At 41.7% G+C, this 27269-nt stretch overlaps 2 protein-coding genes, 1 long non-coding RNA gene and 2 other non-coding genes across 6 annotated transcripts in view; 1 reads left to right on the top strand and 4 right to left on the bottom strand.

Annotated features, from left to right (window-relative positions):
* Positions 1-358: 358 nt before the first annotated feature.
* Positions 359-19448, bottom strand: RABGGTB (Rab geranylgeranyltransferase subunit beta). Of its 2 annotated transcripts, XM_006276539.4 has the most exons (9): positions 19368-19448; positions 18171-18278; positions 15996-16193; positions 13485-13590; positions 10204-10256; positions 9956-10066; positions 8357-8482; positions 6605-6754; positions 359-1817 (listed from the first exon to the last, which is right to left on the bottom strand). In XM_006276539.4, the coding sequence occupies exons 1-9, from the start codon at positions 19368-19370 to the stop codon at positions 1677-1679; spliced, it is 996 nt and encodes a 331-aa protein (XP_006276601.1). In that variant the 5' UTR covers positions 19371-19448; the 3' UTR covers positions 359-1676. The 2 variants fall into 2 exon arrangements, with proteins under 2 accessions (XP_006276601.1, XP_059583936.1); XM_059727953.1 differs by lacking the exons at positions 18171-18278; positions 19368-19448 and adding an exon at positions 17911-18154.
* On the bottom strand, positions 14891-14974 carry LOC132251045 (small nucleolar RNA SNORD45). Its single transcript, XR_009462850.1, has one exon. It is a non-coding gene; the product is annotated as a small nucleolar RNA SNORD45 (small nucleolar RNA).
* On the bottom strand, positions 17945-18025 carry LOC132251046 (small nucleolar RNA SNORD45). Its single transcript, XR_009462851.1, has one exon. It is a non-coding gene; the product is annotated as a small nucleolar RNA SNORD45 (small nucleolar RNA).
* Positions 19449-19567: 119 nt separating the features above from the next.
* LOC132250750 (uncharacterized) lies at positions 19568-25526 on the top strand. The gene is made up of 2 exons (XR_009462352.1): positions 19568-22278; positions 24417-25526. It is a non-coding gene; the product is annotated as an uncharacterized LOC132250750 (long non-coding RNA).
* Positions 25167-27269, bottom strand: part of ACADM (acyl-CoA dehydrogenase medium chain) — a 22458-nt gene continuing 20355 nt past the window's right edge. The window contains exon 12 of the mRNA XM_059727952.1: positions 25167-26500. Coding sequence (XP_059583935.1) covers positions 26429-26500 — 72 coding nt within the window. The 3' untranslated portion in view covers positions 25167-26428. The remainder of the gene's footprint in view (positions 26501-27269) is intronic.

Here is a 27269-nt window from a genome sequence, read left to right as displayed (position 1 = left end):
GTCTAATGATCAGCAACAAGTAACTAAAGAGTTTCAGAGCTGTAGTGACATTGCGAGGTGCCAACTAACACCCAAGCAAGTAAAACCATTTCAGTTAGAAATACGAAGTGGGGAGGGAGTCTATACTTGCAAGCCCGCAAAGAACCAAGTCATTACAGGAGGACAGCATGTGTAAACTTCGAAGTGAATATTAAATAGTATAGAACAAAAAACAAAATTAGAATAATACTTTTTCTTTTCATTGTTAATAAAAATAGCGTCTTTATTTTACATTGAGTGTGGTATGTTTCCTAAAACTAGCTGAAAGAAATTAACTGCAACTATTTGGTTTAACTAGGTTTGATGGGATATGCGCCACTGGGTTTTCAAACAGTTTCTTTATTCTTGTCTAACACCAAAATTCAGTGTTGAAGTAGAACAGGAATCACTGTGATTGTCTGGCACACACACATACACGCAAAAGAAGTGCAAAGGATGAGGTCTGAAAAGCTTCTACATTTGGGCTGCTTACAAGAATAAAAAAACAGAACAAAACAGTACTTTACTTCTAACTGGGTGCACCTGTGCCAAGCCCAGCACATGCCCAGAAGAAGCATTGTGTTAGTTTGTATAGAACAGGCACTTCAGGTGGGGCTTTTTTGGCACTTTTATCTATCTGATTAAATCAGCTATTAGATAAAAACACCACTGAAGCACCTGATCTATACAGATGCTGCAGAGCTGGGTTGAGCTAATTTGCTGCCTCTTCTGCTGCTGGTAAAGCATGTGTTTGTTTGTTTTTTCCACATCTGTCAGCAGCCTTGTTGTTTAAATAGTGCACAGCAGCTCTTGAGCATGACTTGGGCCCTCCCTCTAGAATGGTGTTCTTGAAATGTACTGCCCAAGCTATTCCAATCATACTACTCTCATTGCTCAAGTTGAATAGAATGGATTTTCCTGTCTCATGAAAACTTGAGATGTTTTTAAGTCCTGCCCTGGTTTTGGGATGAAAGATCTTCTCCAAAAATAGAGGAACCACCCCAAAACAGCCTGTATCACTCACCTAGGATACTGGAGGTGCAGGTTAAAGGGGAAGTCTTTATCTAAGTGTCAGCAAACCTCAATAAATACTGAAAGCAGATTGTATTTCAAGTATTAAAAAAGTTTTGTTAGAGGACTTTAGGACAGTAAGTATGTGAACTAGGAATTATTTCTTTGCACTATCACCAGTTGCTATCAGTATTAAACAATGGCTAATTTAAACCAAAAGTTAAGTGTTATTAACAAACAAGGCTTGATAAGTTCCATCATCTTTTTCTACAGTCAGTGCTCCATACTTACTGTCAATACATGCTTCTATCATCAAGAAATGCTCTTATGGTGGTGTGGAGAACAAAATTCATTCAAGTATTCTAATACTGCTGTGACTATTAACAGTGTTATTAGAATGAAATGTACAAAAAAGGCCCACATATTACAGATTAGAATTTTTTCTATATCTGCTAATACAATCTAAAAGTACATTATTATACCCAGATAATTAAAACAAGCTAATTTTGACATAGTCCACATACAAAGTGACAAAGCTTACAGTAAATCAACCATTTTACTGTATTAATGTAAACATAAAATGCAAATATTCAGATGACTTCCATTCAATAAAATCAATGCAGCTCAACACAGAAGCCATTTGTGGTCTAGCTCACAAGTTCAGGCTGTACTTTTATTCTTTGAAGGACCTCTTCAGGCATACAAAAGACAGGGCTGACAGGCTTAATTTGTTCTTCTCCTAACAAAGACAGTCCAGCAATTCCAAATAAGGTGTGAAAAGGATCAACCTGAGTGGGGGGGAAAAAGAAGCAAGAACCAGTTTACATTTGGCAGCTAAAATCCTTTAGGAATGAGCTGTAAAAAGCAATACCGGGGCTAGGGACAGAAATTACACATAAACCAGCGTATTGGAAACCAGTTTAAACCTGTAACAGAACAGAAGTTCGATACAAGCATACTGGTTTAAAAATGGCAGAACCCAGCTTAAGATAGACCAGTATCAGATTAGGTTAGACCAGTCTATCAAACTTCTGTTCCTGATCCCTTCCTGATTCAAGACAGATCAGTCCCCTGGTATCCCAGTATGATTTGCAGCCCCCACGCTAACTCTCCATTGTAAGGGAGGGCTACTCTCGGCTAGTGCTCCTCTCTGTGTCTGGACCATTTGGGCTGGCTTCGCCCCCAGGGCTATCACAGCAAAGCTTCTGCTTCCCAGCCCTGTGTTCTGCCTGTACCTGTTGGCCTGGTGGGGGGCAGCAGAAGAGAGGTGGGGGAATGGAGTCCCTACTCTCCGGCCTCCTTGCAAGCTGGCGTCTGCCCAGCTGGAAGGTGCCCCCTTGCTGCAGGGGGGCCCAATCCTTCCCTCTATGGAGTACTGTATCCCTGCCACATAGTGTAGTGTTGGCATTTGCCTACTCTTCAGCTTGTGAAGACAAACTTGAGTTCCATTCATTAACAGTCCTATCTATGCAGCTTAGAGAAACCTCTGAAGATTGGATCAATTCTCCCTTGGGTTTTTTAACTGTCTGTGCTCAGCCTCAAAGAGCAAGATGGTTCATAGAGACTGGGAAACCTCAATAGTGATTCAAAGTTTATTTGTATAATACGCAACAGGGATTTGTACTGTAGAAATATTTTCTAAAATACTTTCAGCTGTCAGAAATAAATATTAATAAACATGTAAAACAAACAAACAGAACAATAGCCAACTTCAAGTTATATGCATGTAGCAGCAAAATGCAATGTCCCAGATGTTTAAATTGTGTATTACTACCAAAACACTATTTAAAATCTAAGTTCAACAGCATACAGGCAGACACTGGGAAATGCTTTTTGGTCTTCTACTCCAATACCCCCAAACACTACCACAACATGGAAGAATCAGAACAGCTCCACACTATTAAATGTCAGAGACCAAGCTGGTTGTCTAAAGGAAGCTCTTCCATAAACTCCATATGCATGTTCTTCAGCAACATTATATTGCATTTCAGCACTTTCTCTGTACCGAAAACTGCACTGATGAGCCTGAGACATCAAACATGTAACTAGGGATAAAGCAGAGGGGAAAACTGGGATATAAGAGGGTTATTTTCTGGGTTCTAAAGGATTTCTTAAGGAGATGGCAAGTTTCCCCCAAGAGGTTTCCAAACCCTATTCACCTACTATTATATACTGACAACACAGAAGACTCTTACTTAGTCCTGAGGTTAGAGTCGACCTAGATAACTAACACTTGGTTGCAAGTATCCAGTTGAGCCTAGCCTGAGCATGAAGAGCTGTGCTGCAAAATCCTGCCCAAGTGACTACCACCATCATTTGAGTTGTAAAGATTCTGGGACATGTTTGCTGTTTCTTTTTGTGATGTTGTATAGTCCTTTTGCAGTGTACTAGGGAGAACGTCTTTTTTCCCCTGCAAGCTCAGAAACAGTTAAGCCATTTGACAGGTAGTTTAGTGACTGGGCTGCATGTGCACTGTAAGTGGGAAGACACTAGGCTCTAACCATATGAGCAGCAGGAGTATGTAGCTTGGGCGGAGAGAAACAAAAACAAGTATCAACAACAGCGCAACAAAAGAAGTTAGCTTGGACAGGAGAATGTGCAAGTGGGTGGGTTGAGACAATATATGGGTAAGAACCCGTACTAACTCTACATCAAGGTCATACTTTTTGGATGGAATTCTCTTTTTTTACAAAAGCTCTTCAATTTTCTGGCAGCACAAGTAGATATTAAAAGGGACAGAAATAGTCCTCTCAGAATATGAACTGTAGAAGATGCCTGAAAGGCCAGCCTACAGCTGATTTAAGGGTCCTACACTGACCATGCCACCAGATATTCACACATTAGTATTGCAATAGTGCACAGTGAACGCATAACAAAGGGCTGCTCCTGTTCCATACAGCAACACAGGGGGAGGTCCTGGGTATGATGAGAACGTACAACTTCCCACGGCCTGTTAGAACAAAAACAGAGTTGAAGCAGTCATGAGACTCTTGTAGCTTACACAGGAAGTCAGACAGACTCCTGAATGGCCCCAAGTTACAGGAGGGAAAAGCCACCTACATTTGGAGATAGTAATGAAGTTAGATATAGACTTGAATCAGAAGGCTTGGATCATGAGAAAATAAGTCTATCTGTATGTCATTTTCTGGGTCCTATTCGATTAAAACAGGAATTGAAAGTTCCTGCAAAATAATATTAAAAAATTATATTATGGCATCTTAGGTGCAAAATGTTACCTAGCATGAAGCATGACCTTAGTGTTAGGGGGGAAACAGGGTTAATTGTAAAAAAGAGAAACAAGATTTTGTTGGAAACAGGTATGGAGATTATCTGGATTGGCTAAAAGCTCTGGACACCAAACCAGAAACAGCAAATCACTAATCAGTTTCCCCACCTCCCCCTCCCCTCTACAGCACTACTCTCTACAGGGCTCAAGGGTATGCCATATATTGTGAGACAATGTACTATATTTCAGCATGGTGCTAATTTCTAAACCAGAAGCAGTGTAGTCACATTAATGCTTTAAAAAGCAACACTTAACCTATGTGGTTACTTACAAGGCTGCACTGCTTCCTCTGTAGGAACTTGGGCAGCATGTCTCAGCATAGTTCTGCTTCATAACACAGAAACATACCCCAAGCACTTGGACTGCAGTACCAAACTCCAAAAAAGATGCGAGTGTTAAAAAAAAACAACCTTGGGGGGAGGGGGAAACCTGACTGGCTGCTATATCCAGCCTAATGACGTAAAGAAGTGTGGGAGGACCACAGGTGGCTATCTACACTTTGAAAAGCAGCTTGAAGAAGAAAGCTTCCTTTGCAGCTGGAAAGAAATGGTTTCCATTGTGTGCCTTTGGTAGAAGACAGATCAGCATCTTTACCTCATGAGATTAAGGGTTCATACTGGTCTCAAGCCCAGAGGCATTGAAGCTTACAGGTTAAGCCTTTCTTGGAAAGCCCTAAAGAGGAAAAAGAGTTAATCTGACTTTCTAATTCTTGAATACAAAAGCTTTCTACTCTAAGCATATTAAAGCACTTTTTCAAGTGCAAGATGAAACAGGGTTAAGAAGTTTTCATTCCCAAGTGGAAATGGGACACCAGCTTGAAAGGAAAATTGAAAATTGATTCAAATCACTAAGAAAATTAAGAAGTCAAAGGGGAAGGAAGAGCCTGAATAAAACACAGTAAAACTTTCCCCTCAATTTTTAGCAAGAAAGATTGCTCTACCAGGATACAAAAAGAGTAGATGTGAATAGCATCATGCAAAGTCCTATAGTACCTCAACTCTATCTTATTAGTGGTTCAAAAAGAAAGTCAAATGGAAATTATATCCTTTCAATTTCACACTCCCAACAGCTGTTACTTGGAAATACAGGGAACAGACCAGATAAAGCACAACTTGATGCTACTCCCCTTTAAGGTTGGCATGAAAAAGACCTTTGATAAACACGAGCAATAGCCATGAAAGCTGGTCTAGACAGCTATACAGAGAAGTAAAACAAGTGACAGTTTATAGCTGACCTAATCCCTTTGAGGCAAGATAAAAAAATCCTGTTTCCCACATTTATTTGTCAATGCAGATTTACACCTATGGGCTAAGATAGCATAACAAAACACCCCACCACAACAATTCAAAACTCACATGAGACCAGGCCAACAGTAACTAAGTCTTTTAAACAGTGAAGAGAACCCAAGTTGGTATGAGCTCCAAAGTTTATAAATAGGATTAAGAAGGGGTTTAGGTATATTAAAAGGAGTATCCCACCTCCACCTAAGGGCTTAGCTCTCTCAAACATACCAGTTTCTCATCTTGGCCAGCAAGTCACAGTTCTTAACTAGAAGAGGACACACTGGGCATGTCTAAATGTAATGACAGGTACTTAACGTAACGCACCGTAATCAGCACTACTGCATATTAGTGCAAATGAATAGTCCTTTTGTGACATTAATGCGCAGTAGACGAAATCTACTGCTCATTAGCATAGCAGGCAAAACCCGCACTAATGTGCAGTAGAATTACAGTCAACTGTGCTCAAAGTGTCTTGTGTATACATGCCCACACACTCTTTTTGCTGACTGGATTGCAATTTGACCTAAAATATATAAATATAGTTCTCAGAAGTCTTAAGTGTTACTTTCACATTTTTTTGTGTAGTTCCCTTCAACTTTTTTCCTCCCAGATTTTACTTAAATTAATCCACATCAATAAATGCAACCAGACTATTTTAAAGATATATTAGTAACTAACTATCATACAGCTTTTTACTGGGGCATTAGAATAGAACTATTACTGGTACATCCTACACTCAGATTTTATTAAAAAAAAACTAGGGATTGTTTACTCTCAATCTTCAAGTGGTAGTTTAAATAGGGAAAGGTCTAGAAGCCAGTCTGATGGAAACCTAGACAAGCCAAGATAACATTACTTGTCTTATTCACATGATCACTTGTGTAGAATAAGTTGTTTTTATTTGTTTTTGCAAAGCTGAACATCTGGCTTGTAAGTTTGAAATGAGAAATGTACATTTTGAGATAGAAATAAGTTGTCAAATGAACTACAGAAATATATAACTTGCCATATCTCCCGGTCTGTCAGCAAATCCTCCAGTCTCTTCATCCTGGCAAGCCAAGATAAAGCACCGCAGTTTCTCTCTGTCAATCCAATGTAATCTGCCGATTATCTTCAGGGATGCTAACACCCACCATGAATAGCATACATCTGGCAACTGGCAAGTATAGAAAGAGGATGTTAAAGTTACATTTGGTTCTGAACACATGGTTGCAGAAGTAACATTGATATTTGTTAACTCACTCACCACACTACAGTAGGCAGAGACATCACCATATCACCAATAAAGAAAACTTTGGAGCACTGTTCTTCTATCCCAAAGAGAACAGAGGTCCTCTACACAGTCAAGTTTCTTTCTCCCTCTTAAGGCTGCATACAGCAGCACAACTAGGACAGAGACGTAGCAAGCTCACTGGGGTACCTGGGCGTGCTAACTACTGTAGACTGAGCGGGGGGGGGGAGGGGACGTACAGGGAATGGGGCAAAAGCCCTTGTGCCCAATGGCCCCCCACCCCCTCATACATGCATACTGGGAGCAGAGCTATACCTGCTCTGGCAAAGGCTCCCGAAGGGAGGAAAGGACAGCGAGAGCTCTATTCAGCCTGATCTATATCCCTCCTTCTTTCCACCTCCCCACCAGAGGAAAATTCTGGCACCCCCTCCTAGTTGGTGCCTCGCTTACCCTTCCCTACTTAGGTTACAGAACTAGGATTGGGTGACCACGGTATGAGTCCTAGGCACTGACTATGGGAAGGACACCAAAAATGGTAGCAGGAGGATATCCAGGGGCCACTAGCTGTGGCCAGACACACTAAAGGCAGGAGACCCTGGCTGCACAATCACAAGAGTTTTGCTGCTTTTCATACTTGCCATTTTCTTCTAAAGGATTTGGCACTGAAGAGGAGATTCACTTAAACAGGAGCGTTTCTTTTACTAGAAGTCACAAGAGGTTTGATACTAAATAATTTAACAAATATCTCTAAAATCTGAAAGCATTTCTCTGCTGAAAAACTCCAGACTTCAAACTAACCGAAATCTCCGCTTTTAAGGTCATTCCCTTGTTGATTTTAAATGGTATTCTACACAAGATAAAAGGTACAACAAAAGCCAACTTTTTTCCTCGTTGTTTTACAAATAAGAATAAATATGTTAGTACAAAGAATTCCTCAAATCATCACAATATATTACAGTCCAGTTTAACAAGACAAGTAATTTCAAAATGAGAAGGGTCAATTGGGGCCTCAAAACATACATTAAGGACAGTCCAGGCTGGATCTTAAAGCCAGGGATTAGAAAAATCAAGATTAACATTAAAAATGCTGGAGCTTCAAAAAGAACTTGAAAAAGTCCATGAAAAGAGGTGGGCAAATCTTTTGCTGGCACAGGCTGCCGTTTCCGAACCAGCCACGGCCATAACTGTGCTCCCTGGAGAGGCCAGCCGCGTGCGCTTACCCTTGTTAACAATCCCCATCCCCTCTCCAGTAAGTGTAAATGCAGACAGGGCAGAGCAGCAGGCCCCACAGCAAAAGGAAACGCTGTAGAAGGGATGAGGAGAACAGCACAGCTCCATGCCACTGATCTTCTGTGCCAGACTGTACCTTTTTGGGCCAAATCAGACCTCTTTGGAGGGCCAATCCTGTACATAAACTATAGGTTACCAAGCCCCGGTTCATTACTTCCTCATTCCCAGAAAATAAAAACCACCACTTCATAAATAAGGATTGTTAAACAATGTTTCATTTTAAGATGATCCAAATACCTTCTCTGGCCTTCCATTGAGTCCCCCAGAGGGTAACTGACGTTCACAAAGCCACCAGCCCAGCAAGTCAGCATTTATTTGGTGTAACTGGCCTGTTATAGCCAGAAATCCTGTGCAACAATAGATCTAAAATTACAGACATAAAGTTCATGTGTATTTAAGAACTAAATACAGCTTAACAGACTAAACAAAGGATGAAATCAGAATTCCAATCTGGAACCCACTTTCATAATTGTTTTTTTTTTTTCCAATTTAGCTTTTCATTTAAATTCTTTCAAAAGAATTTTTTTTTTTTTTTTTAAAAGACCAAACAAGCTTAGTGAGGCTGTCTAACTGCTGGCCTGCAGGCTCTTGCTTGGACGCCACTTCCTGCATTGCTTCTGCTGCTGAAGCAGCTGGGGTCTCCAGGCACCCCCACCCTCCTCTGTTTTTTTCTTCCTGCCAAGGAAGCAGCAGGGGCTTCTGGCCCTGCCAACACAAGGTGGGGAGGGGGCAGGAGGGGTGGTGAGCAAGAAGGGGTGGAAGGGAAAAGAGGGGAGAGTATGTGCAGCCCCCGGCCACTCAGAAGTTGGGCAGCCCTGTCTTAATATATGAAGGTCCCCAGAGATAACTTATATTATGTGTGTTACGTGTTTCAACATTTCTTTAAACAGCTTTTATAGTTTCATTACTACAAAAGAATTATTTCGCATCGTGGCACTCAGCATAAAATATGAAAGTTTAACTCATTATTGTGACATTTACATTTAAAAGTATTAACATATTATGCTCAAGTTGACTATTTCTATCCACTGGATGTTCAGAGTTGGCAGGAAGCTGCTTCCCATGCTTATTTCAATTATGTGTAAATTTAAAGAAAAAAAAAACCTCATAGGTTTTCCTCCTTGGCATTTATGCACCCTTAACTGTACTGGTTCCTCTTCCAATCAGCCTGACTGTCATCTTAAAAAGATTTCTGCCAGCATCTTCATCAAGGAATTTGTTACATCACCATTGCAACATGCCACCTCATTGTAGATTCCACTAATCAAAGTTCAAGTTTCCCTTTCACTTTGCAGCCTACTTGTTTACTTTACTATTTATTTACAGTCCAAATTAATATCTTAGTATGAATGGTTAAGACATTAACCAATGAGAAAACCAGTGAATGCAAAGTGAATTGATATATCTATCTAATATAGTAGATAAGACTTAAACTATGATAATTACATTATGAAATTCAAAAATTCCTCCCTAATAATACCTGTGGAGCCTGAATGCCAATAATTATTCTAAATATTTTTTTAAGTTAAGCATTGTTTCAGCTCATCTTTGAAGGCTAAAATGGAAAAAAAAAAGTACCATATCATTCCAATGGATTTTTACATTTGAAAATCAATTCACTCCTAAATCTTTAACAGACCAATTATCTGTACCTGTTGTAAATTCAGAGACTAAAAGTAATATATGGTTGGGAAGAGGTAAAAGAAAAAAAAAAAAAGCAAGCTTCAGTTTGCATCACTATTTCTAACACCTATCAAATTAAGAAACTAGATATTCGATAGTTGAGCAATTGTTGCTAACTTTAAAAAATTCCACAACAGAAGCAGAAGTACTTACTTGCCCTGCATGCGATTCAGATCCTGGCCTACAACCAAATCCACCATCAAAGTTCATACAGGACAGGACAAATTCTACGGCTTTTTCCACATCAATAGCATCCAACTTCCCCTGAAAGTCAGAAAAACTTCCAATGCATTTTTACTACAACCACATAAATTAAACAAAGCTTCTGCCTGTCATGTGTTGAGAAATATGTTCAGCATGTATGTCAAAGCTTAATGCCCATGTACTAAAGAACAACTTACCAGAAGTGCTAATGTTGCCGCAGCACAGAAAGAAAATCTTGTATCTATTTCTCCTAAGGGAGTGAGAAAGAGAGTCACTATAGAAAATTAATTGTGACAGAAATATGTATTTATACACAAAATTCTTGTGAAGAGCTGATTAAATGGAATTTGCACCCACATTTTCTAACAAGATGAGAACCATCAGCCAGTATATATGCATTTTCCCCTAATGCTTTTTAACCAATTGCACTAAACAAAACAATGTCTCTTGCACATGAGCCCTTGGATAATTTTGTGTTAGTGAGGAAATATCCAGGTTATTTCTAGAAGTTACCATTAGCTAAAATACTCTTAATAAATTATAAAAAAGAGCTCCCACTAGTTTGTGCACTGAATATAAAAATACAGAACTTGTTAGCCAACATCAATAGTGAAAAATAAATCCACCATCATCCTTAACACCCAACCCCTTCAGACATCTTGATGGGAAATCTACAGACTCAAAAGCCTTTGGTAAAAAGCTTCAAAGTGCATCTTCAAAATATCCTAACATTAGACGACCTCTGAGCATATTGGAGGCAACTAGCACGAAAATATATAAAAAAACCCCATGGTCTCGGGTCACCAAGAATTCTGTGCTTTAACCTAAATTTAATATTTAAAAACTTAAATATAACAGAAAAAGTCTTAGTGAAGTTCTGGTTATACCACTAAAAAGAGCTGCTTATATTATTTGGCAAAGCAATGTAAACTAAGCCAGCTGGTTGTTCATTGGTTGGCTGGTTGATTTTATTGAACCAAAAAAAAAAAAAAAATTATATCTTGGGCAAAGTACAAAATGCTTCAACTATTGTAGCTTTAACATCCTGCAAGATCTTTAAAGTGACTAAAAGATTATTTCTGTTAGACCTACAAAAACAGAACTAAAGACAATATAACTCCAAAGTAATTGTTTTGCAATCAGATCAATAGTCTCAACAGCTACTGACTGCAACATCCTTGTTTACTTCATTATTAAGCAGAAAATTCCTTTTGCAAACCAAATTAATATACATCATAATGTTAAGGTCTCTAAAATATTACTGTAACAGGGAACCCCTGCCACTATGATTAGGAGGGCCTGAAAGAACAGGAAACCTGGGGCCAGGAAGGGTAGCAAGGAACAGCAATCTAGGTAGACTGAGCTAGGGACTAAAAAAGCCAGCTGCCTAATGAAGCAATTAGCTGTACAGAAGACCCGGTCACATGGCCAAAGGAGACTGGGCTTGGGTATACAAGCCCAGGCTCTGACAATGCAAGGGACAGCTCCTGCATGCAGCAGGGGGAGGATCTCCCAGGAGAGAGGGGCTGCTAGAGATGGACAGGCAGATACCAAGCCACTTAGGGGAACTGGGGTGAGATTGCTGACAGAGATAGGGTCTGAGGGGCAACATTTACTCTAAGGGAGAAAGACTATTTTGTGAAGCAGCTACCTTGTGTTTTTGTTCTGTTTTGAACTTAAGACTGGAGGACCAGGTTGTAGCTATAGAGGCAGAGAAGGCCACAAACAGGAAAGCCTGGATGGTACTCTCCTGCTAGGTGCGTCAGAAATTAGCCCCAAGCCAGAGAAGGCATGGTGAGACTGGAATCCCAGGAAGGGCTGCCACCAGCAGGGCCAATATCCTGGAGCTAAAGTCTTAAAATAGTAGACCAAGGCTGATAGTGTGGCCAGAGAAAGGGGGCCACTGAAGCCCCAACAAGTGCTCAGAAGACTGTGGGGATACACTCGAGGAAGAACTCAGCTCCCAGTGGGGAGCTGATCTGGCTGGGCAAACAAGATGACCAGAAAGGTTACCCCAGGGACCACCTCCACCAACAGCAAGCAAAATAACAGCAAGTCATGGACATGAGAAACCGGAGGTGAGGCAAGGCTAGGGGAGAGCCAGAAGACAGGTCGGACCATGGGGGGGGCAAGGGGGAGAGACCTGGTGCGGAGATGGCAGTCGTCCCCCTCCAATTTATATTGGAGTAGTAAGGTACCATCAATGTATAGCTTCTAACAATGGTTCTCAACCTTTTTTATACTCCAGGCACCTCTCCATAAAACTTTGAAATTGGGTGCCACTCAATTCATAAATAATTAGTTTATTTATTCAGTGCCTGTCTACTTGCTAAAAAGGATGAGCAGTGATTTTAAAGAAGCTTGCGATTATCAGCTTAGTTTATCTAGCTCCTGTTTTCCTCACACCTTGGGGCACCCTTCAAAAGCATCTGGCAGCACCCCAGGGTACCACAATATTCTGGTTGGCAATCACTACTCCAACAAATTTAAGCTTACAGCTACTTCTATGCAGGTTAAGTAGTTTCTGTTTCTTAGGTCTATTCCCGTGTAAGTTCAGGGTCTTCTAGAAAAACATGCCAATGATTTACATGAAGTGAAGCCTTTTCATACAGCTTTGGAAATAATAACAGTTAAAACATACTACAGGTTTCCCTCGCTTTATACAGGTTCTGTATGTGCGAATTATGCGATGACCCTTTTTATACCAAAAATTTGATTTATGCAAGGTAAATTCACTCTTATGCAATCGGTGTGGTGGAAGCCCGCAGTCAGCTGCTTTGTGCAGTACATTGTGGGAGTGACACGCACAAAATAGTCTCCTGTGTGGATCTGTTCTCCTTGCTTGTTGCCTGCGACATGTGTTTCTGTAGTTGCCATCCCCATTATGCCTTCTAAGCTAGCGGGACGCTTATATCCTACTCCTCTCTGCTGTTGGCGAGTACTAAAAATGTCTTGTAAAAGTGGAAGAAATGGGTCTGGGAGTCAGTACAATCAAGGTCTTGGAACGTAACCCTATTTGTTACACTGTAAAGTGGGTTCCCTTTATGCAAATTCAAGTTATATGCTGTTTTCCAGGAATGCATGTATAGCATAAAGTGAGGGAAACTTGTATGCAACAATACAAGAAACCCTCACTATTTGCGGGTTCAGCATTCACGGTTTCAAATATCTGCAAATGCTGAACCCGCATCTTCAATACACTTAAAGAAGCTACTTGGGCACTTTGCGCTGGCTGCAGCTGGGCTCCCGCTGTTGTCAGCACAGCCATGCCCCACCTGCCCCTCCCCACCCCCCAGCTGCTGGGGGCACGGCATTCACGAATGCCGTGCCTTATTCGGGGATTTTGCCATTTGCAGGGGATACAAAAATGTATCCCCCAAGAATGGCAAGGGTCTCCTGTATACACAAGAGCTTTTTCTTTACTGCTTCAGACTGAAGTGTATCAACCCATTCTCCATTTTAAAAATAAAAAAATTACCCCATTTGTCTCCTGCAAATGACCCATCTTCTTTTTGAAGGCTCTGTACATATTCCACAATTTTATTTACATCAACAACCTGGAGACTGTCATATAAAATAAGAATCTGCAAAATAAAAACCAGTAACAAAAAATATTAGAAATAGAGTAATGCTCCCTAGAATTTACCAGAAAAATATCAGGACTCAATTTCTAAGTTATAGAAACTTAACTAGCATTGACAAGGTTTCTTACTACTCTGAAACCATCAGTTAAATTGCAGCTCACTTTTCACTATGCACCTGTCTGAGCTCGGGATTTCTATGTCTGATGCTATACCATCCTCCATTCCCCCGATTTCTCCTCCAAAATAGCTAAGGACAATTTCAGTAATTTTTAATTTTCGGGAAAATTTTAACCACCTTTTTGATCCAGCGATCATTGCCTAAGTTCAATGAACCTGAAGAAAAGACTCTTCAACTCTAACTCCAAGTATGGAGTTAGAAGTAATCCAAATTAAGATCTTTAGAGTTTAGCATCACACAGAAGCTTTAGTTTAGACTAGTGTTGCAGTCTACTTCCTTAAGGATGATCACACTAAATGATTCCTCCAGCATATTGTATAAATCCACTTTTCTCTCTGGAAATTGACAACACAGTGCACAACATTTACTTTGGATAAAATGTTGTTCTTCAGCAAAAAACAAAACAAACAAACAAAAAAAATGAAAAAAAAACAATTTGATTTTTTAGGAAGTTGTAAGTAAATATAACCCAGAAAAGGGGTTACTCATTTGTGTGTCAGGTGCCAGCAACTATACTCAATTTCACTCTGGATTTGGCCATTTCCTTAACCTACTTTGGGCAACAAACTTTGCAGAACTGGTCAGACCCGTTTCTTACCATGGAGTAAAAACATGAATATCCAATACTCTTTGGATTGAAAATTAAAACAAAAGTTAAGATGCCTATGCTATTGTAATAATAAATTTGAAACTTCAGAAAACCAAAAAGACATGAGCTAAGGCTCCTATGGTAACATTTACCCAACTTGTGTATATTTTGTACTTTGAATTGGTATTTCCCAAGTTTTAAAAGTTGCAGACTTAGCCAACACAGGATTTCACTGTCCTCAAGCCCTAATCACATTTAAGCTGCAAATCTAGTTGGTATTTTAATGCCTCCTAGCAACATGAACATTATGGAAAGGAAGGTTAAACAAGTATGTTTCAGATAAAGAAAGAGGAACCTCAAGTCTTAGTCCGTCCACGAGCTGGAAGTACATATGATTTGACTAACCAGAACAGACAAACCCATTTATGCGTGCAGCCCAAATTTACTTTAAGAACCGCTTTTATCTTCCCATTTATGATGAATGTAGATTATCATAAATTCTAGAGACTGCAGAACCCAATGTTATGATATCCTAGGTCTCAGAGTAATTCTAGAGCTAAAGTGACAATGAACATCAACTTTAGAATCAGATAACATATGCCAACTCATCACTGACCTAGAAGGCTACGTTGCCACTTCTCAGAACCAGAGATCTTCTCTTTCACCTTATCCAAAATGTACCTCTCTCTTTCCTCCTCTCTCCCCCAGCTCATTTTCCATAGAAGATCTAAGCTGCAATATTTCTAATTTCTGTATAGGGTTTCTAATTTCTGTATAGAAATACATTTACATGAAGTTAAACGTTTTCCCCCCCACCCCCATGGGTGTTGAAATCTGGTTTGGGTAGCATTTCTCACCACAATGTAAATGCAGCCTGACTGTACAGGTGTAAAAAACTTTGATCTGTGGAAGAGAGACCGTGAATGCAACTGGGAGGATCTCTGCTGTATCATTTTCAACGTTTCCTGTCAGCTACAGCTGTGGCATGACCTCACCCTCACCTTGAAAGAAGGCTCTGCGATGTTAGCTGATTATGGGTAGGAAGGCAGGCTGGGGAAAAACTAAGGCAAATGTTGGCTGAGAATGACAAGATGCATCCTGGTCAACCTTTGTGAGTGGAGCCCTCACACCAAAAAGATAAAAATTTGTAATAGGTTAATTTAAAGATTACATTACTATTTTACTCCTCAAATGTGTACCTATTAGGCTACTAAAACTTTGAAATAGCAACTTTTCATTAAAACTTACAATTCAGACATGACATATAAAGGAAAAGACGTAAACTATAACTATTTCTGTCTTATATAAATAGCAGCTTATTTCCCCACCCAAAAAGATATCCAGACAATTCAGACAGTCATTTGAAATTTTCTTGAAACTGCTGCATGATATGAACAAAAATTATTACCACATGAGGCCCCAACCCGCAAAGAAAAGCAAGGCATTCTTCATCAGGACACAGTATCACCCTAATACTACCATAATTAAAAATTAGAAACACTTTTTTTCTAGTGAACAAGAGGTACTGAAATAGAGCATTTCAAGGTGCTAAAGAAATAATACACCTTGCTGGTACCTGTACAGTCAGATTAATTTAACTATCACCAATAATGCTTTTATTTCTATATATTTATTTACCTGGACAGCACTAAGGGTATATAAAAGGTGAGGATCATGACCTATGCTGGCACTTATTCCACCACACTCATGTTGGCATGATTTGATGAAAGCTAGAATTTCTTCTTTGCTCATTCGGTGCAGGTGTCCCATGAGATCCATTACTGTCAGTCCCCAGTAGACACCACTCATCCTCAAGTACTCCGACATACAGTACTCCTAAGTAGTACAACATTTTAGTTCTTAAAATAGACAAAAGACACACACAACCACAAACTGAGGTAATGTTTGTTACTGCAGCTACAAATATAAAGTGTTTAGTATGCTTTAATTCTGTGAGGCTGCAGGTTCAAGCTAACACTATATCTAGACCTTAACAAAAGCAGATGCCCCATCCCATCAACAAGGCAAACTGCCTTTTAGTCTAAACAGCTTATATACATAAGATTGACTCAATATTAGAGGTGCACCAATACATTGGTCCGATATCGGATCGGTACTGATATAAAGAAAAATGGCTGTATGGATATTGGCCCCATAAATGCCTGTGCTGCACACAGCCACAGTACAGCACTCAGGAAGCAAGAAGCAAAGCTAGTAACGTGGAGAGCTATCTCCAGCTGTTAAGTCCAGTGTAGTGGAAGGTGAGAAGGGAAGGGATGCTGGACACGCACGTGCGCGTGGGCACGCCCCCCCCCCCCCCCCGTGGTGAGGGAGGGGCAGGTGCTGCCCAGATGAGCCAGGGCTGCAGCTTGATGGGGGGGGAAGAAGGCAGCTCCTACCACTGCTTGCACGCCATGATGGCAGGGTGGGGGGGCATGAACCCCTGGATCTGCACAGGGCAGGCTGCAGCCAGGGCTGTGAGGAGCTCTTCTCGGCAGGGGCTGGGCTCGGAGGAGGTGCTGGCAGCACTGGGAGGATGCTGCATCCACCTCAAATTCTGCTGACGCTCCGCTCCCAGCACTGCCTCAGCTCTTCCTGGCGTGTGGGTGGAGGCAAGGCATTGAGCAAGGGCTGTGCTGGGTGGCTGGCAGCACTGGGAACAGAGCAGCAGTGAAATATGGAGTGCGTGCAGCATCCTCCCAGTGCCACCAGCGTTCACTCTGAGCCCAGCCCCCCACTGAGAAGAGCCCCGCACAGCCCTGGCTGCAGCCCACCCCACACAGATCTACAGGGCACACGTCCCTGTGCCCTCCCAGGGTGCAAGCAGTGGTGGGAGCCGTCCCTCCTTCCCCCAAGAGCCAGGGGCATTGATCTGCTCCCTGCCCCATATCCCTTCCATCACACCAGGCTTACCAGCTGGAGGCATCTGTATTGGAAATCTGATTGGAATCAGCCAATACACCTTCATAAATATTGGTTATTGGTATTGGCCCCCAAAATCTCTATTGGTACACTCCTACTAAATATAGCCATGAATTCAACAGCTAACTTTCCCTAAACTTTCCATCTCAAATGGCTAAGGCACAAGGTTAAGTTACCTACCCATCCTTATGCAACAAGCTTGGCCCAGACCACTAGCTAAAATTTTCTTGGCTAAAGGTCCTTTGCTTACATTACCTCCACAAATGCTCCCTCAGCAGTCAATGAATGATATTGCTGCTAACTGCCAAAACTAAAGAAACACAAAGTAGGAACAGTAAAAGAAAAATCTTGCATTTATCTGAAGCCATTATTATAATCCTTCTCAAGTCACCTGTACCCATGATTTTCATATGGCATTTGTTTTATAGTTGTTTATATATTACTTATTTTGCTGTATGCATCTGGCATAAGATAAATTTCAGCTATGATCAGAAATACCAATTTTAAACTAGAACTGAAATCTTCTAGCGAATTCAGATTAAATCTAGCAAGCCAGCAAGTTTTGGACAGAGATTTGCTACAGTAGATAGAATAAAACACATTTAAGATCAAGTTTTTTTTCACCACTCACCTATTTAGCCTAGTAAGCAAATTAGTACATTTCCCAGGTCTCAGAGTAATTCTAGAGCTAAAGCAGTAATCTTCAACTTTAGTCAGATAATACATGCCAAGGCTCATCACTGACCTAGGAAAACTACCATTACCACTATGCAAAACTAAATCCTTCTCTCTTTTGCACCATAACACAAGAAGCCTCCCACCCTGTCCGTTCAAGAAAGGGCAACATGCAGCATTTCTAAGAGAATGGGAAAAATAACAGTTGCTACATACATAGTCATCTTTTTTTGTTCCATAGGAAGCTATATAGTCTGCATGTTTCTCCAGAAGCAGTGTGCTTAGGGCATCAGGTTTTATTATAACATCTTTTTGTGGTGTCCCCTAAAAAACAAAAAAGCAAAATAAAAATCAAATTCTGAATTGTTACCGGGTAAGCGGGTAAGGTCTTTACCATCTAACACAAGGGTTAGCAATGTTTTTGACCAGAGTGCTAAAAATACACCAAGTCAAGGCATAGGCCAGGGTTGGGATGCCAGGGGCAGATCACAGGGGAGCCATGAAGGGCCCAATCCTTGTTGCTGGCGGTGGCTGCACATGCCTTTGGGTAGACTGTGTGGGAAGGGCAGGGTTGCACTGCCCTGCCCTGCCCTGCGCACGAGATGCACGTGTAGCCACCGCCTGGCAGGGAGCTGGTGCTGGACCCCTGGATCCCGCTGCGAACGGCTGGCTGCCTGCCCCAGCCGGCCTGGGCTCTAGGCAGTTGTGGCAGACTGCAAACATCTGCCCTGGGCTCTGGAGCACTGGCTGCATGTGGGCCTCTGGGCACAAGATGGAGAAGGGGCTGCAGCAATGCAAGCCTGGCCTCTCCCCTGCCACCCACCCAGAGCTGCACCTGCTGCCAGCCACCCTTGCAGCCTCCCAACCACCTGCTGCAAGCAGCCCCTGCTCTGCTCTGCGGCCGGCAGCCACCGCCCAGCGCCAGGTGGCTGTGATGTGCGGACCAAAATGGCCTCCGTCCCCTGCTCTGGCACGTGGTGGGGGTAGCTGACCCCCGCCCTAACGTTTTTGATAGTGGCTTTCAACAAGACAGAACAGAAGCAGCCACAACGGCCGCACCTCCTCTCGTTTTGTCCCCTTCCTTCCCCCGCCCCCCTCCCCAGACACCCCCCCTCCCCCGCCCAAGCGGTCACGTCTCCCGTCACCGCCTCTTCCAGTTACAGGAACAAGGACTCGGCCCAAGGCGGGAGGGGGAACCCCTCCGGCAGACGTGCCATAAATGAATCCCCAGGCGCTCCCCGAGGGCCACCGCGCCCCCCACGCCTGCCCGCACTACTGCTCCCCGCCGCCACCGGGGCAGATCCCTCGTGGAAGCGCCCCCTCGCCCCGGGAAGCGGAGGCCCCGGCCCCGGCGAGCCAAGCCCGGCCCAGGGGACGAGGCCGCGCCCGCTGCGGGCGGCGAGAGCAACCCACCATGTCGGCGGCGCCCGTGGGCCCAGGGGAGGAGGCGGCGCCCCCGCCCGCCCCCGCGCAGGACCCGCCAGAGGTGTCTGCGGCGCTGCCTGCACAGCGGCACCAGCGCCAGGGTTCTGCCGGGTGGGGCGGAGTCCGGCTGCTGAGCAGAGGTGGCTGGCGCGCTGCCTGCCCCGAGCGCCGCACGAGGACCCCAGCTGCCTTGCGCAAAACAGCAGCGCCCAGATGACTCTGCCCCCCGCCCCATGGGCGCTCGCGCCCTATTGTTTTGCGCCTGCGCGGTGGGAGGAGGCCGCCCGCGCCGCGTCACAGCCGTGATGCGCCAGTTCTGCAGCCGGGAGAGCAGCGGGCCCTTCAGTCCCGGTTACAGCCGTTATACGATGACTTGGTTAATCAGGCAATACGTTTGGACGGGCCGCACAGTGCGAGGTATTGTCGCGGGATCAACACGGCCGTCCAGTTATAAAAAAAGAAAACCGGCGACAAAGTTAGTGCTTAAAAAAGTGCAGCCTTATGGCTGGTTTCCTGCTTCCATTTGAACCTGTGGCAGGGCCCTCCGGGGCTAACTGCCAAGGGGACCCGCAGGCAACACCCTGCCTCCTCAGCTGTAGGAATGGCTCAGGGTCCTGTGCTGCCGCCCCACTGGGGCCGTGCTCTCGGGGCCTTTGCTCTTTTAAAGGCTGGTATTTCCTTGGCATCTCTTGTCATCTGTTCAGGCTGCTGCTATCACCCTGATGATATGTCATAATCCCACCTGAGTTTAGCGTGCTTTAATTCACTTTAAAAGTACTCCAGAATTTACAAAACACTTTTTGCACATGAGCCTAGAAACTTCACTTCAATCTACCGGATACAAAAAATTATGAACCAAGTATAGACATTGGACTTATGGTGCATTATAATCCGCCTGCCGTCCGATAACCCTAGGTAACCTCTACGACATTTTACCAACAATATTCCCCTCCTTTCCCCCCACCTATTTATTGTCTCCCATTCCCTCAGATCCTCACTGTCATGTATTTGCATTTCCACAGACCTACATTTTCCATATTGGCTTCTATTCCACCATGGAGACATGGGCAGACAAGGTTCCTTGGGTTCCTCTGCCTATATCCTTAGACCAACACGGCTACAACCTAAACCCCTGCACCATGGAGACATGACATTTCTTTTCTACCTAAAACTTTTACAATCTTTGAATTCTCCTCAGCCTGAAGAAGGGCGCAGGTATCCGAAAGCTTGCAAAGAAATGGCAAAGAAAGCCCCTTGCAGCTCCCCTGCTGTCTGCCTCCAGCACACCAAATTGAGGCATGGGTAAAAGTTGGGGAATTTTTGACGCTGGCCAAAAACATTGCCAACCCCTGCTCTATAGAATTTCTAGCTGAGGAAGTGAATCAAATAAGAGCTGAACAGTTATGTGCAAAGAAATGAGAATCTGCAGATTTGCTGCTCTAGTTTTCTCAGTGTTGGTGCACTCTGTTGGGCAATCTCTCAACACAGTAAACTACAGGCAGTCCTTGGACTTAAGATGCGGTTTTCAGGAACCAATTGTGTCCTAAGTCAAAACGCAGTCCTTGGACTTAGGACGCAGTTGGTTCCTGAAAACCACGTCTTAAGTCAAAACATTGCAACTCAGAACCAATTTTCTCATAAGAAACAATGTTATAAATGTGGGATTGGTTCCTGAACCAAGGCCCGATACCCTATTTTCACCAAAAATACCCCAGAATCTTGTACTCGATCAATTATATGAGTAATATAGCTACATTAATGTATTTATACTGTAAATAGCAATCATTGATTTGCAAGGACTTCTTTGAAGCGACTTTGCTGGACTTTTTGAAGGGCTCTTGGTTGGACTTTTTGAAGGGTTCTTGGCTGAAGTCTTCTCAGAAGTCTTGGCTGCAGGTTTTTTTGGAGTCTTGTCTGTTTTCTTAAAGTGTCCAAGGAAGTTTGGACAGATGTTTTCCAGGGAGATGAGCAACGCAGCAAACTTGTTCGCTGGCGTAGTGTCGCATCGGATCAAGCATTATAAAGTCAAAACTGACATCATAAAGTTGAAACAGGGTGTCAAGTTATAAATGTTGTAAGTGCGAAACGTAACTCGAAAAGTTCTAAGTCGAGGACTGCCTGTACACAGTTTGGCAAGTCTGTATTAGAACACAGAACTCTAGACCAGAAAAGATGCAAAGAAGATTTTTCAATATTTTTTTGCAATATTTTTCTTGAAGTCTCAGAAGGAAATGGCATTCTTCCTTTGCTAGAATAAAATGCTGATTATTGCAACTGTACTATTAAGCTGTCTGTGTGTTATACACCAAAAGTGGGCACACTCTCAAAACAGGATAAAAAGATATGTGATTATAAGTTTGCAAAGTACTCAGGGACCAGTCAGGATGAAAAATTTTATATAAAATGTAAAGTAGCATGTAGAGCTGTGCCAAGAAAGGAAAGTCTGCTAAATGTGAATTATGAATGTTGTGTTTCCCTATCTGCATCACTTCAATAACTTTGCATGATGGACTTTCTCCAGCTAGATCATTTGTAATAACAAGATTAAAACACACAAGGAAGTCAGTTACCTGCACTATAGATTGAATAGATTCTCCTCTTTGAATTACATCAAGCACAAAAGGCAAAAAAAATTAAACAGACCCATCAGTACTTTTGACTTTGGATATTACATTTCAGTTGGTGATTTGCCATAATAATGAATCACCCTCAAAAGAATCTGTCCAAGAAATTAAGTAAATAGGCATCTGAGAATGTGATCAAGAAACATCTGTCACTGAACTAAACATCTCAAAGGAAATTGCCCCGTTCAGCAGTTTCTGCCACACCTATTTCTATGTTTGGACTGATGGAAGAAATGACAGACTGCAAATGCTGAATGTACAAGAAACAAGATTATGTAAGTCACTGTAAGGCAAGTAAGCACTAAATAATCTCACAGATTTCCCAACAGAGCAAGCTCTAAAAGAATGCACAGCTTTGTGAAGTGGGAAGAAGAAGCAATCTCAAAGCATTTTGGTGGAAATCATTCTGTTTCCTTTTCCATTGCCTGTGTGACTCAACAAGTTAAAAGTTTAACTGAATTTCAGGCATGTTATGGTTAACCAAGTGAATTGGATTGATGAATCTTCTAAAGCAGTGGTTGTCAACCGAGGGTACACATACCCCTAGGGGTACTTAAAAGAGTTATAGGGAGTACGTAGAACTGATGTGGCTTCTGAGAGCTGCAATGGGGAAACTCCCCCTGGGCAGTGAGATCTGCCACAGGGGAACCCCTCCCCCCACGGGTCCCTTCACCCCTGACTAAGGCAGCACGATTTGCCCGTGGTCCAGGAATTATGTGAGAGGCAAAGATTTTTGGGGGTATCTTTTACTGGACCATCTGCATGGTTGGAATAGTTAGACAAGCTTTCAAATCCAAGTATTCTTCATCAGGAGAGCCCCGAGTTTGTCTCCAGTGCTGCCACTTGCCCCAAGGAACAGAGCAAGGTTACTCTGAGATAGCTTCCTACCCAGTCAGCTTCAACTCCCTTACTGGACCTGGCAGCAACAGTAAAGAAATGTCAGCTCCAGGTGCCTCCTGCTTTAGGGTAGGAAAGAAAATTGGGGGACAGTGATTCGATCTGTTGATTTGGATCATTGTCCCGATTTAATTCAGTCGAATCTGAATCTGAAGATTCAATGCCAATTCGGAGAATCAGCAATTTGGCCATAGACACAGCTTTAAATGTTTTTTCTACATAGTTTGAGGTACCAGGCACGGCTCACGAAAGCTAAGATGGTGGGGTGGATGGAGTGTCCCACAGGAGCACAGCAGGGGGCCCTGTGTGCTCAGCGGCAGACCCGGAAGTGGACCAGAAGTACTTGCCAGTCCACTTCCAGGTCTGCCAGGTCCCCCCCCGGCTCAGCAATCAGCCGTGGGGGGACCCTGGGTGCCCCCCCAGACCCAAGAGGCACTGCTAGGTGCAAGCTTTCCCCTGTGCCCACTCATGTCCGGCCAGTAATTCCAGTTAATAGAATTCCCGGTTACTTAAATGCCAGATAACAAAGATTTTACTGTAATTTTTATTTGCTCTCTTCTGGATTCTCCATGTAGTTCAGCTCTGGGGTGCTCAAAACTGAACACAGTGCTTCTGTTAAGGCTGGTTGGGGGGAGGGTACAGATGAGTTTGTCATGCCCAGTCTAAACTGCTCTTAAAAACACCCAAGGAGGGTGTTCCACAATCTGTGTAGGTAATTTGCAACTTGTCCAGCTTCTCTTTAATAAAACCATACATAGGGGTACTGGCAATAATATAGTAGTAGTTCTCTGTGTTTTTCCTTATTCTGTTTCTTCCTTTGGATAATTTTGATTTTTGTAGCTGTGACAACTTAAGAACACTTTGAATCGGTGCCAAGTGCATAGAAAAGCAGAAAAAAATGTTTTGGAATAGCTTGACCACCACAATGTAGAGATGTATGCCATTAGTATAATCTAGCCTACAAATTGGCAGGAATAGTCCCCTGAGAATATCCTCCTCCCTAGCTACTACGGAGCTAACAAAAGGCTCATTCCTAGCCCCTTGCCAAGGTGGTATATTGGCAGCGTAGCACATCTTTTTACAATATAACTGCAAAAAGTGAGAGTTCAAAATAGATAAGTGACCTTCACTTTGTAGAATATTTTGGGGCTTTCCAGTACTCTTATTATCTTGAATTATATTGCAAATTAGATACATGACTGCTGGCAAAAAGCTGAAGCCATATACACTAAACTCCAAAAGCAGAGATTTTTTTTTTCCTTTAGAGAGGAAAGCAATAACCCTTATTCTTTTTAGGTAGCCAAGTAAAATGTTTCACTTCATTTTGGATCAACAGGAGTAAGAGATATGTATAAGATATGTCAGAGTTTTGCTTAAGTGTGGCCCAAACAACTAAGACTCAATTGTACAAGGTAAAAAGTGAAATGGTATAATTAATATTTCAGAAGTCAATATCACAAAACAAAAAACCTATCTAATTCCTGTTTTGTTTTGTTTTGATCACTTTCTTCCACAGAACCATCATATGAAAATAAAGGTGTTTCAAATGTACATGTTTCTTTCTCAAGCATGGATACAGGCTTCTTGGTAAGTTCGGCAGTGGTCATCGTCTTGCTGTCATACAAGCTTGCTTTACACATTTCCCTTCAGCAAGCCGTTACATTTCAGACTGACAGAAGAGATAAAGGTTTGCTACTACTACCAAGTAAAGTATACACCTGGTATTTGAAATTAACTACTTAAAAAAGAAGCTTAGACAACGCTCTCCCCCTACAAAAATGATTCCGTCAGAGCTAGCAACTTAAAAGCAAACACTGAACTAGTATTTCAGGAAAGGAAGATGTGGGAACACTTTTTGAATACTGCCCAGCATTCATTTAAATCCTGAATTTAGCTAGGTTCCCAAAACAGATAGAAGACATCTTTCTGACTCTGAAGTGGTGAGTTACTTCCTCTAAGAGCAATGTTAATTATTCAACCTCTGGCTTTGACTGTGATAGTCAACTGCAAAAGTGGTTTGCGATACCTTCAGTGAATATGTAGGAACTACATTATAATTACCAAATGATTCACAAAGATCATATAGTCTATTTATTGTTAGCTGGAAGTTTAGCCTTATTTAAACATAATTTAAAATGCAATGAGCTCAGTATCTTATTAGGAGTAGTAACCTCTCACAGTCTCCATTTTCTGTTGCAGTCTCTTAGAAAAAAATCACTCCCAGTGTGAAAATAAAAACAAGAAGAAGAAATAGCACACATCTCTGTTTTGAGAAAAGGATGCTTTTTATTACTGTAATTCAGCAGTGGCAGAAACACCTTCTTAGTCATAAAATAACCCTGACAAAAACAGTACTGAGTTATTTACTGTTTCTAGCCAACACTACACTTGAATTTATGAGGTAATATCTATGTCAAATATGATTACTATAACCAAAAATATGGCACAGTAATCAATGCTATTTTGAATGCACACAATTCAACCTAAAACTTTCTAACCTGAGTGATTGTACTTCCGTTTTTCTACTATAACAAATACATTAGCGTGCATATATTTCTTGAAAGTTGTTCATAGTATTTGCTTACAAAAAGAATGTTTTTTTTTAGAAAGGCTGAAGAGAAGAAAAGTATAATGAGAGTATTTCTGAGGCACTGTAAATACATACCCAAAATAAACTGAATAGAAAAGTGTCATCATTACTGGATTCTGATGAGTAAGGCAAACAAATATCATAGTATGATATATCCTTGTAAAAACATATTTTGCTCACATAAGTAGGCTTTTGAAGACAAGTATCTTACAGACAATATGCAAGTAGTAATTCTGCAGCTGCAATATGAAAGATTTTTCTAACATAATCACAGTTTAATTTGTAAGCATATGGTATGACTTAGCAGAGCATAAAAATTCATCTATACTCCATTTTAAATGTTCTGAAAGTGCAAGTGTCCAGAACCCAGAAGCTCTAAAACCTTGAAGAAAATGAAACCTACTATTTTTTAGACCACATGCAGCAGAATGTAACCCCTGAGAAAAAAAGAATAGTAGCTTTACTGACTATTTCAATACATGTTCTTCATTTAAGATCCATAACTGCTTATACCAAATTAAATAACAAAACTGCAATTTACTTTAATGGGAGAAAGTTTGGAATATTATAAAGTTGGAGAAATTCTAAGGAAGTCTAGTATTTTAAGTTTTAATTTTTAATGTTGTCACTAACAATGAGAAGATCCCTAAAGTCTTCTGATACTTATATGATTTAATTGTGAAGACTTTTGACAGGTAAAATATGCTCAGAAAAACACCATTTTAGAAGGCCAAAGATATGCTTTAAAAAATAACAACTTTGTAAGCCACAAGGAGGAAGAAAACTTACAGTTATATGAGAGAATGTACAGAAAACACAAAAGTTTGTGAAAGAAATGTTCTTATACTTCTTCCACTTAAAAATATATTAACAATCTCTTTCTTTAATGAGGATATTGAGAGAGATTTTCAATTCCAGACCAATTTATAGAAATGTCTTTAAGCTTTAAACTTGCCAATGTGCTCTCGGGCTATGATTAGCCTTTGGATCTGAGCTGTTCCTTCATAGATCTGAAAAGAAAAAAAATTAACAGTATTAAACTATTGTTACATTGCTTTTAAAAATGCAGAAAAATCTATTCAGACACAGCATACAGAAAAATCTAAAAAAGCACAAACAGGTTAAATCTTTAATCCTGTCTGGGACCATAGATGAAAAGTAAGGAGATAAAAAGAAGACTTGAAAACAATAATAGTGAAACTGGACAACAACAGGCTAAGTGGGAGGAATTATTTACAAGAACACCGAAAATCACCGTCCCTGTCTCTTGACCACTGTAAATTCAATGAAGATCATATAAAAAAAAAGGAAAGAAAAGGGTAGACCTCTATTTCCTTTGTGAACCTGAAATGGCAGTTTTTCTAGCTGTGTACATGGGTGGTTGTTATAGGCCCTGCTTCTGTGCTGTGGATATGTAAGTATGCATATGCAGACTTGAGCACGCTCAGTAGGTTATGTAGTGGTCAGGAATATCTTGAGTATCTGAACCCAGGCCTCTGGCTTTCTGGGCCAGTGCTCTACCCACTGAGCTGTAGGGGCTAAAACACAGGAGGGCCTTCTTCCTTCTCTTGGCATTTAACACTCAATAGTCATGGGTTTTGTGCTGGCTATGTTTTTGCATTTAGATGCAGTTATGCATCCAGAATGAGAGCAGGTACATGACATACCTGCCCAGCCAGTTTGTAGCCTGCTGAGCATCCTCAGTCGGGGTGGGCACATTTACTCACCCACGGTACAAGGGAAGCAAAAATTAAAAACTTTATTAGTGAATGTTAAAAA

This window comes from Alligator mississippiensis, chromosome 5 (assembly GCF_030867095.1).
Source record: "Alligator mississippiensis isolate rAllMis1 chromosome 5, rAllMis1, whole genome shotgun sequence".
In the NCBI taxonomy this organism is placed as follows: Eukaryota; Metazoa; Chordata; order Crocodylia; family Alligatoridae; genus Alligator; species Alligator mississippiensis.
This window is presented reverse-complemented; position numbering and strand designations above follow the sequence as displayed.

Coding starts and splice junctions, on each gene's coding strand:
- RABGGTB (XM_006276539.4), bottom strand. Junction 16,194..18,170: donor GAACAAAAAAAGATGACTAT/GTATGTAGCAAC, acceptor TGTACTACTTAG/GAGTACTGTATGTCGGAGTA. Junction 13,591..15,995: donor ATACCCTTAGTGCTGTCCAG/GTAAATAAATAT, acceptor TTTATTTTGCAG/ATTCTTATTTTATATGACAG.